Source organism: Baudoinia panamericana, assembly GCF_000338955.1.
Source record: "Baudoinia panamericana UAMH 10762 unplaced genomic scaffold BAUCOscaffold_15, whole genome shotgun sequence".
Lineage (NCBI taxonomy): Eukaryota > Fungi > Ascomycota > Dothideomycetes > Mycosphaerellales > Teratosphaeriaceae > Baudoinia > Baudoinia panamericana.
Genome location: NW_006911271.1, coordinates 514,744 through 530,176, shown reverse-complemented (window position 1 = coordinate 530,176; position 15,433 = coordinate 514,744). Strand labels below are relative to the sequence as shown.

Genomic DNA, 15,433 nt, shown 5'->3' with positions numbered 1-15,433 from the left:
GGTGTCAGAGAGACGAGACGGCGAACATGGAGACAGTGGAGAAGGGTGTAGCCGCCGGATGCTACCGTTTATGCCGGCTTCCGTGCCTGCCAAGTTGAGTTGAGCCTCGGAGTACCGCAGGCAATAACATGTAGGCTTTATATGCCTAACTATGTCACCATGCTAGCGAAATTGCATATCTTGCACCTCATGCACGCAATAGCTCAATGCCGCGACCACCGCTTGAAGTAAGATTGAAGGAAGAGAGGGCGAACCACGAGGTGAAATCGCTGCACTTCAACATGCACATGCGACTGTGTATAGAACTTAAGTTACTAGATCCGTGAAAGGACACAAACAGGGCAAGCTGCGGATGAGCGCCATCGTTGTCTCGCAGTGCCAGTGTTGATTCACAGAGACGTCGATACCAAGGAGCTTTTTTCGAGGTCTCTGTGTTATGAGCGTCGAACGATTCTGCGTCCCAGCAATGAGGTGCATGCTTGGGTTGTGCCATGCCTGCATTTGGGCCCGTCTGTTGTCGGCCTGGTCTCGTCGATGCGTTACAGAGAGAGCTCACAGCTGCTCTACACCAGCAGCAAGCCTATCCATTGTCTCCACGCCTCCTACCTCCGCCAACTGCTTCAAGGCCTTCGACAAGTACGTTAGTCGCCGCCTCCGCTCTTTCTCTTCCATCTGCGAGCTGCGCATCCTAGCTTCGTCAAGGAGGCTCCCTGGCAAGCCGGCCAGTCTTGCAACGTTGAGACCGTAGCTTCTATGTGCAACGCCGTCTCCGACTTCGTATAGAAAGGTCACTTCTGTTTCGCCAGATCCGGTTTGCTGCTCGGTAAAGCGCATGTGCACGTTCTTCAGCTCGCCTTCCGGAAACTGCTCGGCCATGCGCGCGAGCGACTGATAATGCGTGATGAACAGGGTCAGGCTCTTGAGCTTGGAAATGATGTAGTTAAGGACGGCTTCCGCTATCGCAACGCCATCATGCTGTAACGAACAATGTCAGTGTCATCTAGATTGACTAGAACGCCGCGACACATACCGTGCTTGTGCCACGTCCTAACTCATCCAGTATCACTAGGCTCCGCGGCGAAGCTTGCTTCAGAATATCGCTCGTTTCACTTAGCTCAACCATGAACGTACTTTCACCCTTCATCATGTTGTCAAACGCACCCATGCGCGTGAAAACTGCGTCCAACAGACCAAGCTTCACCGAGTCGGCAGGCACGTAAGAGCCGATCTGCGCCATGATGGCGATCAGCGCCACCGAGCGAACATATGAAGACTTGCCACCCATGTTTGGCCCAGTCACGAGCAATGCCCGCGGGGCTTCGGAAGCCAGATGCACATCGTTCGGGACGAAGGCGTCGAGCAGTAGCTGCTCCACCATCGGATGCCGGCCTGCTTCGATATCGATCCCTATCTTGTCGGTGAACTCGGGCTTGCAGTAGCCTGGCTGAGCTGCCACTTCCGCTAGACATAGCAGACAGTCCAATAGCGCGAGTGACTGGACGCAGTCACGAAATGCTTGATACTTCCCACCAATCTCAGTCAGCAGTGCCACGAAAGCGGCGTCGCAGGCATTCGCCAAAGCCTCTTTATGCTGATCCCGCTCACGGATCAGGCGGACAACCTCTGGGGCGTGGTACCGGGATACTTTCTTCGTGCCTGAAATCTTGGCCCATGAAGCCGGTAGGTTCTTCAGCTGGCTATTTTCGAGCTCGATGAGATAGTCGATACCAGCGACAGTGACATACTCGACCTTCTTCCGCTTGACCTTCTCAGCTGCGACCTCCTTGAACTCTTCGAGGTCATGCTCAACGGCCGCAATGCCGACTTTGTGGTGCGTGATGTCCTCCGTCTCGTGCTCGTCCCGGAATAAGCCATACTTGTCGTCCTTCTTCGCGGCTTCTGCGTTGAGACGCTCGAGATACTGTAGCACGTCGTCTGCGATTCTGGGCAAAGAAGCGATGGCTTCACTGATGAGCTTCGACTCAAATCCAGCGTTAGAAGCCGAAGTGACGTGCGCATACTCCTGTGCGATCATCTGTAGAGTCTGCAACACGCCTAACAGCTCCGGCCGTGTGCATTTCTTGTAATATATGCGGATCAGTGACCTTTCGAGATCAGCACGAGTCTTGTTCAGCAAGTGCTCGATGCGATCAACTTGGGTCGTCTGCTGGTTGTTTTTGAGCTCCTCGATCGCTGCTGTCCGCTCATCAAGCCGCAAACGATCCAGCAGCGGCCTACCGACCCATTTCCGTAGCAGCCTGCGACCGAAGCGCGTCCGCGTGCGGTCAAGCGTCCAGAACAGACTCCCGCGCTCGCTATAATCCGTCTGATTGCGGTAGATTTCGAGAGACGTCAGAGTGTTTCCGTTCAACAGCATGTGCGATCGTGCGCTGAAGGACTGGAAGTACTTAGTGAGGTCAAAGACGTGCTGCAAGCCGTAGTCGGTAAGGTGGGTGATCATAGCAGACAGACAGATCGTCGCGTTCTCCGAGAGCTTGTGAACCTTATCCAGAAGCGTGCCGGTCTCTTGCGACGACTCAACCTGGGACGATGAAGGTGCGTCTGCTCGCAATTTGTCCGCATAGAACCTGCTGATGTGACTGTAAGCTTCCGCAGCCATGGTCTTCGGCTTTTCCACGCGCTCCACGCGAGCTTTGTCGCCAAACACATTGGTCTTGCTACCAGACAGATGCTGAACCAGCTTGTCTGTAGCCCTCGATAGTCCACCAACTATCAGGAATTCGCACGGCGAAATGTGCAAGAGCCTTGTCTCAAGCTCGCTTCGCATCCAGCCGTCCTCAAAGTCGTCGTAGATTATATCGCCTGTCGAAGGCTGCACAGCAACAAGGCCGATCTGCACCTTCTCATCTGAGCCCCAACCCTTAGGGCGCGTCTCAGTGAGACACAGTAGGTGTCCAGTGGCTGGAGCGACACCCTGATCCTCCGGTCCTGGTGATGTTCCATCAAGAGCTTCCTGGTCATCGATATAGGTGCCCTTAGTGTAGAGATTGGTAAGGCCACGCTCGAATGTGGTATTGCGATTGGTGCCAGCAGCCTTCAGCGCCGCTGTCTCCAATTGTCGTACCACTCCGACCTTGTGACCTGCAGACACAAGGCGCTTGACATGGACACTGAGCCTGTGTACTGGTACGCTTGCCGAGGCGAATCGGTCAATGTGCGCCTCGGATGGATGCTCGTCGAAGCGGTACTTGCCGGGTATACAGACAATACTGAGCTCCTTTGCGGCTATCCTGGCGTCTTCGCCGAAGAAGCGGAACTTGTAACCAACTTCGACAACCAACAGGGTGTCGGGGTGCTTATGCTTGATCTCCAGCACTTGCTTCTCCATTGGTGTAAGCTTAGTGCTGGTGCCCTTCTTAGCCGTGACTCCCTTTCTGCCCTTAGTCTTCGGTGGCGGCTCAGGTTCATTCTCGCCGTCTTCATCGTCCGGTGCCTCCTCAGCCTCTTCCGTCTCCTCGCCAATGAAGTGGTTCCGCCGCTTGATTTCTGCAATGCTGTCGGGTCTGCCTAACCGCTTCACGAACTTCTGGTGTAGGCGTTCTTTCAGACGTTTCGTATCCTCATCATCGTCCTCCTCACCATCCGCGTTCGGGACGAGAGCCTCGGCGGGTGAACTGGAGAAAAGGTACTTCGACGTCCTTGCTGTTGTTTTCCGCTTGTGTAGGCAATCATTACTCTTACCGGACTCCGGCGCCAATGATGGTCTATGAAAGACTGGCGCAACACCGTCCTGCTCTTCTGCAGCATCTCTGTCCAAATGCTCAACCGTCTCTCTCAACCTCTTCGGAGCTGGCGCGTTGTCACCATCGTCTTCCTCCGCTAATGACCGCTTCAGCTTCTCTAAGCTACTGTGATCATCGTTCGTTGCGGATCGCCCGTCTTCACTAACGAAGAGCTCGTTGGTGCCGGCGGTATCGCTACGCTGTAAATACTCGTGGTGAGTGGTGGAAGGCGGGTTGCGCTGTAATGGCTTCGGCTTCGCTTGCTGAGGTTGTTGGCTTTTACCAAAGAAGCTGGAGATGGACTGCTGCTTCTTCTGCGTTGAGACCTGCGACAAAGATGGAGAGCGCTGCGAACCCATCACTGGTGTGTAGCACTGCGGAAATGGAAACCCATAGCGTGGTGACCGATTGACACAAAGCTTGGACCACGTCATTGTAACCTTACGCGTTCAAACGACGCGTCGCACTTGACGTGCTTCTACTCTCTAAACAAGTACATATGACAAGAAGCGACGATCATTGAAGATGCCAGTCCTCGGACAGTTATCGCCGCCCATTAGCATCGCTCCCCCGTAAGCACCACTTAACAGCCTGTCGTACCATAACCTATCAAGCGCATAGTGCTTTCTGGCCTCGCGAACCTCGAAGGAAGCTAGGATCATCATAGTCATCATCAACCCACGACGAACCAGTAATCCTAGGCTTCCACACGTATCTCCGCGAGGTAGGAGCACTCCGTCGGTACGGTGGCATCCATGCGCCGGGGCCAGTCCACGGACTCGGAGTGTTATAGTGGTCAGGACCGTTCCAAGGCCATGGGGAACCATTTAAAACAGGACCGGTCCAGGGCGCAGGAGTACTCCTCCGGTTAGGCATCCACCCTCCCCGGACATTGCTCGCCAGATCCTCCAGTTCGTCACGGAGTGACCATATGAGCCGATTGCCGTAGCCGTACAATGGCGCATAATGTCCAAGCTGCTCCGTCAACGCGTAGATTGAATCCGCCACACTGTAGGGAGCGAGGGGAAACCCTGTGAAGTACTGGTGGACGTAGTGCAGCATCCCTGGATCGAACACGTGGAGTGGAAAGTCTTGCTGTGAGTTCCGCGGGTTAGCAGACTTGTTTGCTTTGGACACGTTGAACGAAGTATGTTCTTACGAAGTCAGGCGCATATCTGCTGAAGACGTCGCACAGGTTGCAGATGTGATGCTGATGATAAGGTGCGTACATCGGCCAGGGGACATGGTTGGTCGACCAGATTTGGCAAGCCTGGAAATGGTGAGGGCAACCTGGACAGTGGCACCAACCACCAATAAGATCGTTCGGCTGGTTCTGGCTCCACATTACAATAGCACGCCCAAATGCTAAGGGTGAGGGAGTGATGGTACGGTGCAGTTGGAGCAGCGACTCTTATCTGTCACCGCGTCCTACCTGAGCTGAACACACATACTCCGCATGACGATTAGCACAGCTCGACTTCGTTACCGTCATGTCGGTGCAGCCACCCGTTCGTTTGCCTGACCGGGGAGGAAGCCGCAGCAAACAGTCTTGCCCGGTATGTTGCACCGAATCCCGACCGCCCCTCTGCGACCCTCACATGACCAATCAAGGTAGGTCAGAACCCGAACGGACGCCCCTGTCTCCCATGCATGACGCAGCAGTGTGAGGCTTGGGAGTAGGAAGGCCATGCTTCTAAGTTGAGTGTATAACGCTGAGACGTGGTCCTTGAGTCTAGCTCGAGGCCTGGGTCCGCATCTCTTCGCTTGAAGCCGTGACTTTCGTTCCTCGTGACTACTCATTAAGCATACACTTCGGTCTTTGTGCTTGTTCTGATACAGACAGTCACGACTCCCGACGCCAACGCTTACCCATCCCGTGAGACCTCTTTTCCGCAACACCAATCGCTATGCTTCGCTAAGTTTACTCCTGCAAACAAAGATTAACACTTGCATTACGCTTCACTGTTCAGTACTTCGACCTCCTTCCACCATGCTTCCTCGTGTCCTCCTCAAACACACTCTCGTCCTCCTCGGCGACGGGCGCAGGGGTTCTGTTCTCCCGCCCCTGCCGTCGTCGGTGTCGACGGTTGACGCTAATTTGACTAGCACTGTCGTCCGGCGCAAGAGACGCAACATCGCCAAGCCCGTCGTCATCATCTTCGTCTTCGAAGTCTGTAATGCCCGAAGCCGGTGTATCGAGCCGAACGAACTGATCCGACGAGTTAGAGCCGCGGCGGAGCTGAGTCTGCAACGCCAATCCTGCCGAACGCTCACGCAGCATCTGCCGCACTTGCTCCGCACGAGAGTGCAGCAGCTCGAATGCGTCTTCGAAGCGCTCCATGTCACTGAACAGGTTCCGCTCGACTTCGGCCAAGACCGCGATCTCCGTGTCTTCGTCCATCTGCACGGGCGCAGGTGCGCTAACGCCCGCCCCATTCGGTCCAGGTGTCGGCCCGCGCGACGGGAACATGGGAGGCTGCACAGCATACGGCGTACCAAAAGGATCTTCTTCTGGCGACATCACGTTACGCAAGGGACTGAAAGGCGTGGGTCCGCGCGATGCCGGCATACCACTCAGACCGCTAAAAGGCGTACCATTTCGTGAGAATGGCGTGCCGTTAACGCCCCGGGATGGCGCTCGTGATGGTGTGAACGTCCCCATAGAAGGTGCCACAGGCGTCTCGGCTCCAGACCATAAGAAGCCATCGAAGCGTCCTGACACCAGAATGTCCCACTCCTGCTCGTTCACTTCAGCGAGCGTGGCGAGCATGCCGTGCAGCTCAGGATTCGAAAGCAGGTACATTGCGCACTCGCAATCTCGAGGCGGCTTGCTGAGACGGTACAACCGGTGTAGAGCCTTCCTCGTCCGCTTAAGCGCATTCGACGGTGTACTTGGTCGCTCGGCTGGCGTCGGCGCTCGCGCTTCAGAGATGACACTCTGTCCATGCATGAGCGCTATGAAGAAGTTGCGCTGCTGCACATCTAGTCTCGTCATCATTGCAAACATCAAGGTATCTTCGTCCGCTTCATCAGGTGGGCTGCAGGGGAAGTCTGGCTGTTGTGCGAGCCAGTTCTGTACTGCTCGCTTCGTCTTCTGATTCTGTCTTATGTAATGGTCACGGTACTCGTCCGGCACGTCGATGTCTAGCTTCTGCATTGGTTTCTGAGTGGCGCCGGAAATTCCAAGCCCGCCGTCCTCGGGTTGCATGCTGAACGGCGGCCACTGTGGTAGCTCTCGCCGGCCTGCTACGAACTCTAAGATCTCGCCCCAACTGATACCACTGTCTTCCTCGTCAGACAGAGCCGGTTGAGGAGTCATCTTACATATGACGCAGTCGCAACGCTGCGAAGAGATGTCGCGTGCAAACACTTGTGAAAGCTTGTCCAGCAGTCGCCTTGCAACTGACTTGTAGCCCGTGGCCACTGCGAGAGAGCCGTTTGACTTCAGTACTTGCAAATAGTCGTCCAATCGCTTATGCAAAGTTGCAAAGACCTTCGAGTACTCCTCGAGTGGCGCTTGTTGTAGGATGGCAGGCGACTGATACATGCTGTACTGTTGAACAGGTGTTCCAGACTGGACTAACCTCTTCGGTATCAGACCTGATAAGCCGCCGTTCTTCAACAGATAGTCCACCCGAGGAGGCTCCTTGCCAGCTGCAATGTCCCTCGGCGCAGGAGGTGGTGGAGGCGGCATGGGCGGTACCGCCGTGATAGGCGTCTGCCCAAAGTTTCCTGTTGGCACGTAGGCCGATGCAGCACCGACATCAATGATTGGTGTCTTCCGCGGTAAATCGTCAACAAACTCGTACATGGGCGTCTGGGGTTCCGTATCGAGGTGAGGTCCGTCATCGTAAACCGGGATAATTCTTGGTTGACGGTGAGCCTTACGCTCAGGAGGTACGGTAGTCGCGCCAGAGTCGAAGGACTCCTGGGTGTTCTGCGTATTCTGCGTGACCGTTGAATGCGGCTGTGACGCTGATGCGGCGGTGGAGACGGACTTGCGAAATCCACTGCTTGGCGTCGTCTTGCGCTCATCTTCCGGGAAGGCGCCAGGCATGCTCGATATCTCGGAGTCACCATACGCCGCGGCCGCCGCAGCAGCATCCCTGCGCAGGTGCGCATCTGACCGCGAACCTTTGACTTCTGAACCACGCGGCGTGCCGTCTGCGCTCCTGCGGCCTTCGCTCATATTCGCTCTGACTTCGTCCGCTGCCTGCCGTATACTGCTACCACTTCCCGATCTCCGGATTTCTGGGTTGTCAGCCGTCAGCGGAGGACTAGGCGGTGTATCCGCTGCAAGAGGTTTCGCGGGTGTGGAATTTCTTCTCCGCTCTGGACCAACATCTGTAGCCGCGGGCGTCAGAGGCTTAGTATTGCGCACATCTTCCAGACTTCCCACAGCTTCTCTGCTATGCGCTTTGCTGAAAGTCGGGTACGATGTTTTCTGCCTAATGTCCACTCCGGATCCGCTCGCTGAGCGCCTCTCCATCTCTGGAACCACGAGTTCCACCTTACGCTTGCTCCCCCTTTCCGACGATGCTAGTTTGGGCAAAAGCCTCTCTCTGCTCGTCGATCTTCGCTTTCGGAGTTTCGTGCTTGACGTATGCGGTATCCGGTGCTTGTCCTTGGCAACTGGAGAGTCTCGATCTCTATCCCGCTCTCTGTCCCTATCCCGCTCGTCGCGTTCACTGTCCTCCTTACGACGACGCCTCTTGGGCTCGACGTCGATGCTTGGCATGATATCGCATGCAGTCAATGGCAGGGCAGGGTCCTGAGCGTTTGGGTAGTTCGACATCGGCATCCTGCCTCGTGCCCGAACCGCCAACGCCTGACGTCAAGTGATTGGCTGAAAGCAGCACGCTGGGCGGGTGTGGCTCCTTTGCGACCGCCTCATCCGAAGTCAATATTTCCACCATGAAGCTGCATACACTTCATCGCAGTATCTACACTCAAGATCCAGATGCGTTCACAGACCGAACGACCGTATGAATGTGTCTTTGTCCCCACGTCAGGCTCAGGCTGTGATCGAGGCTGCAGCGTGGCGGTGTTTCCCGTCATGCGCTGGGCAAGCTCTTGAGGGATGAATCAAATTGTCTTTTGTACTTTGTCACCCATCTGCAGACGACCGCGAGCAAGAACCGAGAGCAAACCACAGACTAGGAACGTGTTCACCACGACGTGAGGTCTTGATGTAAAGGCACGGCAGCCATTCGGGATGGTCCAACCGCTCCCGATCCCAGACGACCGATTGTTCACATCGTGGAGGTCTGTCAGTCAGTATAGCAAGCAGATGTGCTCGACGTAGCTCAACGTACAATTACTCGGCCAGATGAGGTCTAGGGAAGCCCACCCAGGCGTGGACCTTGCTTGCGAATGGAATGTAGCCATTCTCCTCCGCTCTTTATATCGACCCTGTGCTCTTTCTCAACACCCCCTCGAGATGCTACCATGACTGTGAACCCGCGAAACATTGCAATATGCATTACGTTGTTCCTTCTATCTGCGTTCGTGACCTACACCATCAGATCTTCCCACCATGGATCCGGCAGCGTCCTCCCAACTCTCCGTAAAGGTCGCTCACACTTCTCAACGCAACACCAGGTAGCAACGCCAAAGCTAGCTTACGCGACTTTCCTGGCCAGCTTTGGAGACCCAAAGGAGGATGAAGACGACGACAGTAAAGACGATGAAGACGGTTACTACCTTGGGGCTCGCGTGATGGCCTACCAACTCCTACACTCCAAATCAGCCGGCACGAACAACAGCATCCCCTTTCTCGTGCTCTGTACGGAAGACGTAAAAAGGAGCAAACGTGTTCGCCTTAAGAAGGACGGCGCGACCGTCATTATCGTGGAGAAGGTCGAGTCTGACTGGGCCAAAACCGGCACTCCACGCTGGCGAGACAACCTCGCCAAGCTCCGTCTCTGGCAACTCACCGAGTACAGCAAGATCTGCTTCATCGATGCCGACAATCTCATCACCAAACCACTTGACGGCGCCTTCTACGACGAAGCCACGCTCACGCAAGCCACGGGCACTAACCCGGCCGCGATACAAGCGGACGAGGCGGCCTTGCCACGGACATACATGTTCGCCGCGCATGGTGATCTGTGGGGTTATGATCACCCGTATCCTCCTGATCCAGACCTGTCCTATCTCAACGGTGGCTTTTGGGTCTTCACGCCGAGCAAAGTGATGTTTGAGTACTATATGAGTCTGTTGGAGTTGCCGGGCCGCTTCGATCCTGGATTTATGGAACAAAACCTGTTGAACTATGCGCATAGGCGAGATGGCAATATGCCATGGAAGCCGTTGTGGTATGGGTGGAACGTGAATTGGCCTACCGCAAGAGATTGGCGAGGTAGGTCCAGCTGCAGCCTGATCTGCCGTCGGACTCGACTAACGCTGGTGTAGGTGGTGCGCGGAGCTTCCACGCGAAGTATTGGGACGGTGATGCCAGCCACGACCCGGTCTTGAAGGCTATTTGGAAGGAACAGAGAGCTGAGATGGAAGGGTACTATCGAGGAAGGGACGAGAAAAAGCACTAAAGAGTATCATGACCGTTTGACGCTTGTATGTGAATCGGCCACTTATACTAGAAGGCTGCTCTTCTAGATGCCCATTCGACCAGAAAGATGGTAAGTCTGATGATGATGAGAAGAACGCAACGCGAAAGTAAAGGTAGAGTCAGACGAACTTGTCACATGAGATTGCTTGACCTACATGTTATAAGCCAAGCGCTCAAGGCTGCCGCTCGACAACTCCGGCGCCAGTCTTCATTAAGGCTGCCTGTCTATCGTAGGAAATGATATCGAAGCTCGTTGCATCCAAGCGACGCTTTACCGGCGACGGTCTCGATCTCTGTCACGCTGCCGATGTTGGTCGCTGTAGTGTCTGCGATCGTGCCCGCTGTCGTCTCGTTCACGATCGCGGCGGTGACGTTCCGTAATCCGGTAGGACTCTTCGTCCGTGTTGCGTTCGTGCCGTCTTCTGTCGCGATCATCCTTTCCGTCTCTGCGTTTCCGGTCCCACTTCGACGGATCGTCTCGTCTGTGCCTTTCACCTCGGCGGTCGGGCTCTCCGTCTTCTCCACGTCGCTTTCTATGCTCACGCTCGCGCTCCTTCTGTTCAAACTCGGCCTCGTGCCTTTCGCGCTCCTCATTCTCGCGCTTCTTCTGCAGCTCCTCCTCGGTATAAAGCTTACCAGTTATCTTGTCTTTCAGTAACACCGGGTTGTATATTTTCACTTCAGCACCTTTCCGTGCCGCCTTGCCCCAAGCGCCCATTTCCTGCGCTACCGCAGCCTCTTCTTTTGCGCCAATGCCAAGCAAAGCTGGTCTTCGCTCCGGTAGCTTTGTCTTTTCCATCTTCTTGCCCTTGTTGCTGCCTATGCCTTCGCCGTCTTTCCAGCCCATGCCTCGCAACAGTGCAGCGCCAAATTGATCAACGGGTACCCTAGCGTAGTCGTCCAGCGAAGACATGTCCGGCGCCTCCCTGAAGTCTCGCTCGAACGCTTCTTCTTCCGACACGGCCGGAAGTACCAGATCTGTTTTCACAGTCTTCCCCAACAGTGCGTCCATAGCAATCTCGTCATCCGTCTTTTGCTTGACTGATGCCTCGGCATCCGACTCCGGCGGTGCTTGCTGCGTTGTTTCCGCTTCGGCCTGGATATTATGGCCGTTAATGACTGGCTCCCCACCATCGCTTTCCCTTGAGGTCACGTTGAGCCCATATTGCGGCTTCGAGGCCTCTAGATCCTTGATTGCCTGCTCAGTGACCTCTTGCTGCGCCTCTGCCGGCAGAGCATGGCGCTGTTTCCTGCGCTTGCTCGCTTCTTTCCAATTGCGGTTCGCTTGCGGTGCAATAATCAGCGGCGCAGCATCCTTGACAGAAGTGTCGTCGACGGCGCCTCCAGCTAATTGGTCGAAGTGGGACACTTGTTGCGCCTGACCTTCGTGATGCGCATCGTCTTCGTCCTCTCGAAACGCGGCATGAGATCTTTTGAAGCCGTTCGTTGCTGATGGCTTCGGTGTCCTTTTTGGTCCGCCAAGTGTCAGCGAAATCTTTTCCGCCATACCCATGCTCTGTGTCAATACGTGATTGAGCCTGTAGTGTGTCAGGACGGACATAAACATACACCGATCGTGAGCCGTATGTGAGGCAAGCTTGACTCGCGCCGATGATTTCCTGAAGCGGGCGGCACATTTTAGTGAGTCAAGCTTCGCTGAAACCATGACGACAATGCACTTCCTCAAAATCTCTAGTCGCATTAGGTTAGGAACGATGCTGTACTCTTAAAAGTAGGCACACATACGGTAGGTGCAGAGGGAACGAGGTCTCACCTTTCCCCTTCAATCTTATTCGTTTCATGCTGAATGTACAGCTGGATCTTGGTACACAAAATCCTGCCATGGAGCCCAACTACTTTACGTGCACCCTTGGACAGGCTGCAGCGTTGGGCATACAACAACCCCACAATACGATCAACAAGCTCGTAGATGCACTGTCCGAACGACACGCTGATCAGCCAGCTGTAGGCTTTCCACAGCCTGGCGACAGTGTCGAGGATCCATGGACAAATCTTCTCTTCAGCTTCGCGGATATCAAACTAGGATCGACATACGTTGCAAATCTACTAGTGCAGCATCATGAGACCACACTAGCACGTTGCCAGACGGTCGGGCTGTTGTGTCCAAGCACAGCGGAGTTTCTTTTCACATGGTTGGCTCTGATTAGGCTAGGGCATGGTGTCTTGCTTATTGCGCCGCAATGTCAGCCAGAAGCAATAGCGAACCTCTGCAAAACCTGCGACGTTCGACTTCTGTTCTACGACAATGTCTACGCGGATCAAGCGGTCGAAGCGGCGCGCATATCGTCTGATCAATCTGGCACAGCTCTGGCGAGCGCCGCACTACCCTTCTCCGACAAGCCGCAGCGCAATACCTTTGTCCCAGAGCGTGTTGAGCAGTATAATATGCCGATAGTATCCGAGAGTGATGAAGAGGTTGCATATCTGCACCACACCTCAGGCACTTCGTCTGGTATGCCAAAACCGATTCCCCAGACCCATCGTGGCGGAGTCGGAGTTCTCCCCTCTTTCTCTGACGGGTGGCAAGCCACTACCTTTACAACTACCCCTCTCTATCATGGTGGTATCGCCGACCTTTTCCGCGCCTGGACCAGCCACGCAATGATCTGGCTGTTTCCGGGAAAGAGAGTGCCAATCACCGCGAAGAACATCATCAAGTGTTTAGAACTAGCCAAACGGGAACATCACGCAGGCTCAACAAGTCATGTAGCGCCGGTCAAATTCTTCTCATCGGTCCCATACGTGTTACAGATGTTGGAGTCTGAACCTGAAGGCTTGCGACACCTTCAGCAGATGGACATCGTAGGTGTTGGGGGCGCTGCTCTTCCGCCCGAAGTTGGTAATCAACTTGTGTCCAACGGCGTCAACTTGATTTCACGCTTCGGTAGCGCAGAGTGTGGGTTTCTCCTCTCCTCGCACCGAGACTATTCCAAAGATCGCGAGTGGCAGTACCTGCGCGTGGCTTCAGGTGCGGAGCGATACCTACGCTTCGAGCCACAAACAGATGGTGGTGGACTATCAGAGCTTATAGTGCTCAAAGGCTGGCCGCACATGGCAAAGCGCAACCGTGACAACGGCTCATATGCTACCTCAGATCTCTTCGCACCGCACCCTTCAATACCTAATGCTTGGAAGTATCACAGTAGGGCAGACAGTCAGCTGACACTAATAACGGGGAAGAAATTCGACCCTGCGCCCCTGGAGGCTTCGCTTGCAACGTCTGAGCTAGTGGACGATGTACTCATCTTTGGTAACGGGCAGCCGTACCCTGGCGCGCTGGTGTTCCGGAGTCAGCATGCCATAGGTCTGTCCAATGCAGATCTGTTGCAGCAAGTCTGGCCGCGGATGGAGAAGCTCAACGCTGGGAGCCAGGATCATGCCCGGATAGCGAAAGCAATGCTGTTGCCAATGCCTGTCCTGGAAAGGCCGCTTGAGAAGAGCAGCAAGGGCACGATCCTGAGAAATGCCGTCGAAAAGCGGTTCAAGCAGGAGATTGAGAGCGCTTACTCGCAAGCCGAAGGCACTGAAGATGCGGCTAACGTGCCAGACGAGAGTTTACCCGACTTCATTAGAGAGACAGTGTCTGCTGTGGTGGCGAAGCCCGGTAAACTGACTGATACTACTGATTTGTTCTCATATGGTGTTGATTCAGTCGCTGGCATGCGGATTCGCACGAAGCTACGTCGTCTACTACCAGCGGACTCGGCTCCTCTGCCGATTAATGTTGTCGAAGACTGTGGCTCTATCGACAAACTAGCGCAGTACGTTCGTCGGAAACGGCATGGCGAGACCCATTGCAATGGCGATGCGAAGGAGGATGAGCATGCGTACATGCGCGAGCTCGTAGAGACCTACAGCCGCTTCGTCGAGAGCATAGAAGCGACATCAGGTTCGAACGGACAAAGCAGCGGAGGAGATGTCGTCGTCCTTACAGGTGCTACCGGAGCACTGGGTGCTCATGTTCTTAACCAGTACAGGAAGAAGCCGGAAGTTCGGAAAGTATACTGCCTCGTCCGTGGCTCGGACGAGCATGCTGCATTCGAACGAGTAAACAAGGCGCTCACACAGCGTAAGCTACCGGCCCTAGATGGTGCAAAGCAGGAGTGCAAGGTCCAAATCGTACAGGCGTCGCTCGGCGAGAACCGGTTGGGCTTGTCAGACGAGACGTATCAAAGTATTGCGAAAGAAGCAACCGTCATAATGCACGTGGCTTGGTCCGTCAACTTCCGCATGAGATTGCGTAGTTTTGTTAAGGACAACATTGCAGGTGTTACCAATCTCATCAATCTGGCCTTGGCATCGCCGCATGATCAAGCGCCTGTCTTCGCGTTCTGCTCGTCCGTGGCGAGTGCGATGGCATACAGCGGGAAAGCAGCGGTGCCGGAGACAATTATTAACGATCCAAGTGCCGCCACAAATCTAGGCTATTCGCAGAGCAAGTGGGTGGCGGAGCAAATCTGTCTCCGCGCATCTGAGACTAGACGGTTGAAGGGCCGGGTCGCAGTCTTTCGGGTCGGGCAGCTAGCTGGAGACAGCGAGACAGGTGTCTGGAATACCAAAGAAGCTTGGCCCATGATGCTGAGTGCATCTAAGATTACTGAGAGTCTACCGACTCTGAAAAACGAGAACTTGGACTGGCTCCCGGTTGATATAGCTGCCAGTGCACTAATACAGGGCGCCCAAACGCCAAGGTATGACCGTACGCTAGCGGTCTATCATGTGCTCAATAATAATGGACGACCTACTTGGATGGAGATGTTGGAGTGGTTGAAGCAACACGAGAGCTTCAATATCGTGCCACCTTCGAGATGGGTATCACAACTGGAAGCTGCTGTTGACCAAGGCTCGACCCATCCTGCCACCCAGCTTCTGGACCATTGGCGGGAGGCGTATACTGCTACAAAGCAGAACGAAGCGCCCCACGCCGAATTCGATATGATAGAAACCAAGGAAGCTCTGCCAGTTCTAGCGAGTGTTGAACCGGTTGATGAGGAGTACTTCAATAAGCTCTGGGCCTGGATCAAAGTCAACGTGTGAGCGTGGGTGTCTCAGGACTTCGCACAGTCACTTGAACGGCCAACTGTCGAACGAGGTTTCAAGA

The 15,433-nt window shown here is 54.8% G+C and overlaps 7 protein-coding genes across 7 annotated transcripts; 2 read left to right on the top strand and 5 right to left on the bottom strand.

The window, feature by feature from the left end:
- Positions 1-88: 88 nt before the first annotated feature.
- Positions 89-4,111, bottom strand: BAUCODRAFT_39478 (uncharacterized protein). Its single transcript, XM_007683210.1, has 2 exons — positions 1,031-4,111; positions 89-975 (listed from the first exon to the last, which is right to left on the bottom strand). The coding sequence occupies exons 1-2, from the start codon at positions 4,100-4,102 to the stop codon at positions 553-555; spliced, it is 3,495 nt and encodes a 1,164-aa protein (XP_007681400.1). The 5' UTR covers positions 4,103-4,111; the 3' UTR covers positions 89-552.
- A 75-nt stretch (positions 4,112-4,186) lies between these two features.
- BAUCODRAFT_39477 (uncharacterized protein) lies at positions 4,187-4,971 on the bottom strand. Its single transcript, XM_007683209.1, has 2 exons — positions 4,903-4,971; positions 4,187-4,838 (listed from the first exon to the last, which is right to left on the bottom strand). Exon 2 carries the CDS (start codon positions 4,803-4,805, stop codon positions 4,353-4,355), a length of 453 nt encoding a protein of 150 aa, XP_007681399.1. The 5' UTR covers positions 4,806-4,838; positions 4,903-4,971; the 3' UTR covers positions 4,187-4,352.
- Positions 4,972-5,018: 47 nt separating this feature from the next.
- Positions 5,019-5,626, bottom strand: BAUCODRAFT_323318 (uncharacterized protein). The gene has a single exon (XM_007683505.1). It carries the CDS (start codon positions 5,541-5,543, stop codon positions 5,232-5,234), a length of 312 nt encoding a protein of 103 aa, XP_007681695.1. The 5' UTR covers positions 5,544-5,626; the 3' UTR covers positions 5,019-5,231.
- Positions 5,627-5,709: 83 nt separating this feature from the next.
- BAUCODRAFT_79799 (uncharacterized protein) lies at positions 5,710-8,481 on the bottom strand (the record flags this gene model as incomplete). Its single annotated transcript, XM_007683281.1, has 2 exons — positions 5,710-7,907; positions 7,977-8,481. 2 exons carry the CDS (start codon positions 8,479-8,481, stop codon positions 5,710-5,712), a joined length of 2,703 nt encoding a protein of 900 aa, XP_007681471.1.
- An 875-nt stretch (positions 8,482-9,356) lies between these two features.
- BAUCODRAFT_99064 (glycosyltransferase family 8 protein) lies at positions 9,357-10,276 on the top strand (the record flags this gene model as incomplete). The annotated part of the gene is made up of 2 exons (XM_007683504.1): positions 9,357-10,104; positions 10,158-10,276. Coding segments are annotated over exons 1-2 (762 nt in total), but the record flags the coding sequence as incomplete, so codon positions are not given.
- Positions 10,277-10,309: 33 nt separating this feature from the next.
- On the bottom strand, positions 10,310-12,111 carry BAUCODRAFT_39475 (uncharacterized protein). Its single transcript, XM_007683208.1, has 2 exons — positions 12,086-12,111; positions 10,310-12,003 (listed from the first exon to the last, which is right to left on the bottom strand). The coding sequence occupies exon 2, from the start codon at positions 11,975-11,977 to the stop codon at positions 10,583-10,585; it is 1,395 nt and encodes a 464-aa protein (XP_007681398.1). The 5' UTR covers positions 11,978-12,003; positions 12,086-12,111; the 3' UTR covers positions 10,310-10,582.
- A 42-nt stretch (positions 12,112-12,153) lies between these two features.
- Positions 12,154-15,369, top strand: BAUCODRAFT_152577 (uncharacterized protein; the record flags this gene model as incomplete). The annotated part of the gene is made up of 1 exon (XM_007683503.1): positions 12,154-15,369. The coding sequence occupies one exon, from the start codon at positions 12,154-12,156 to the stop codon at positions 15,367-15,369; it is 3,216 nt and encodes a 1,071-aa protein (XP_007681693.1).
- Between the last annotated feature and the right edge of the window lie 64 nt (positions 15,370-15,433).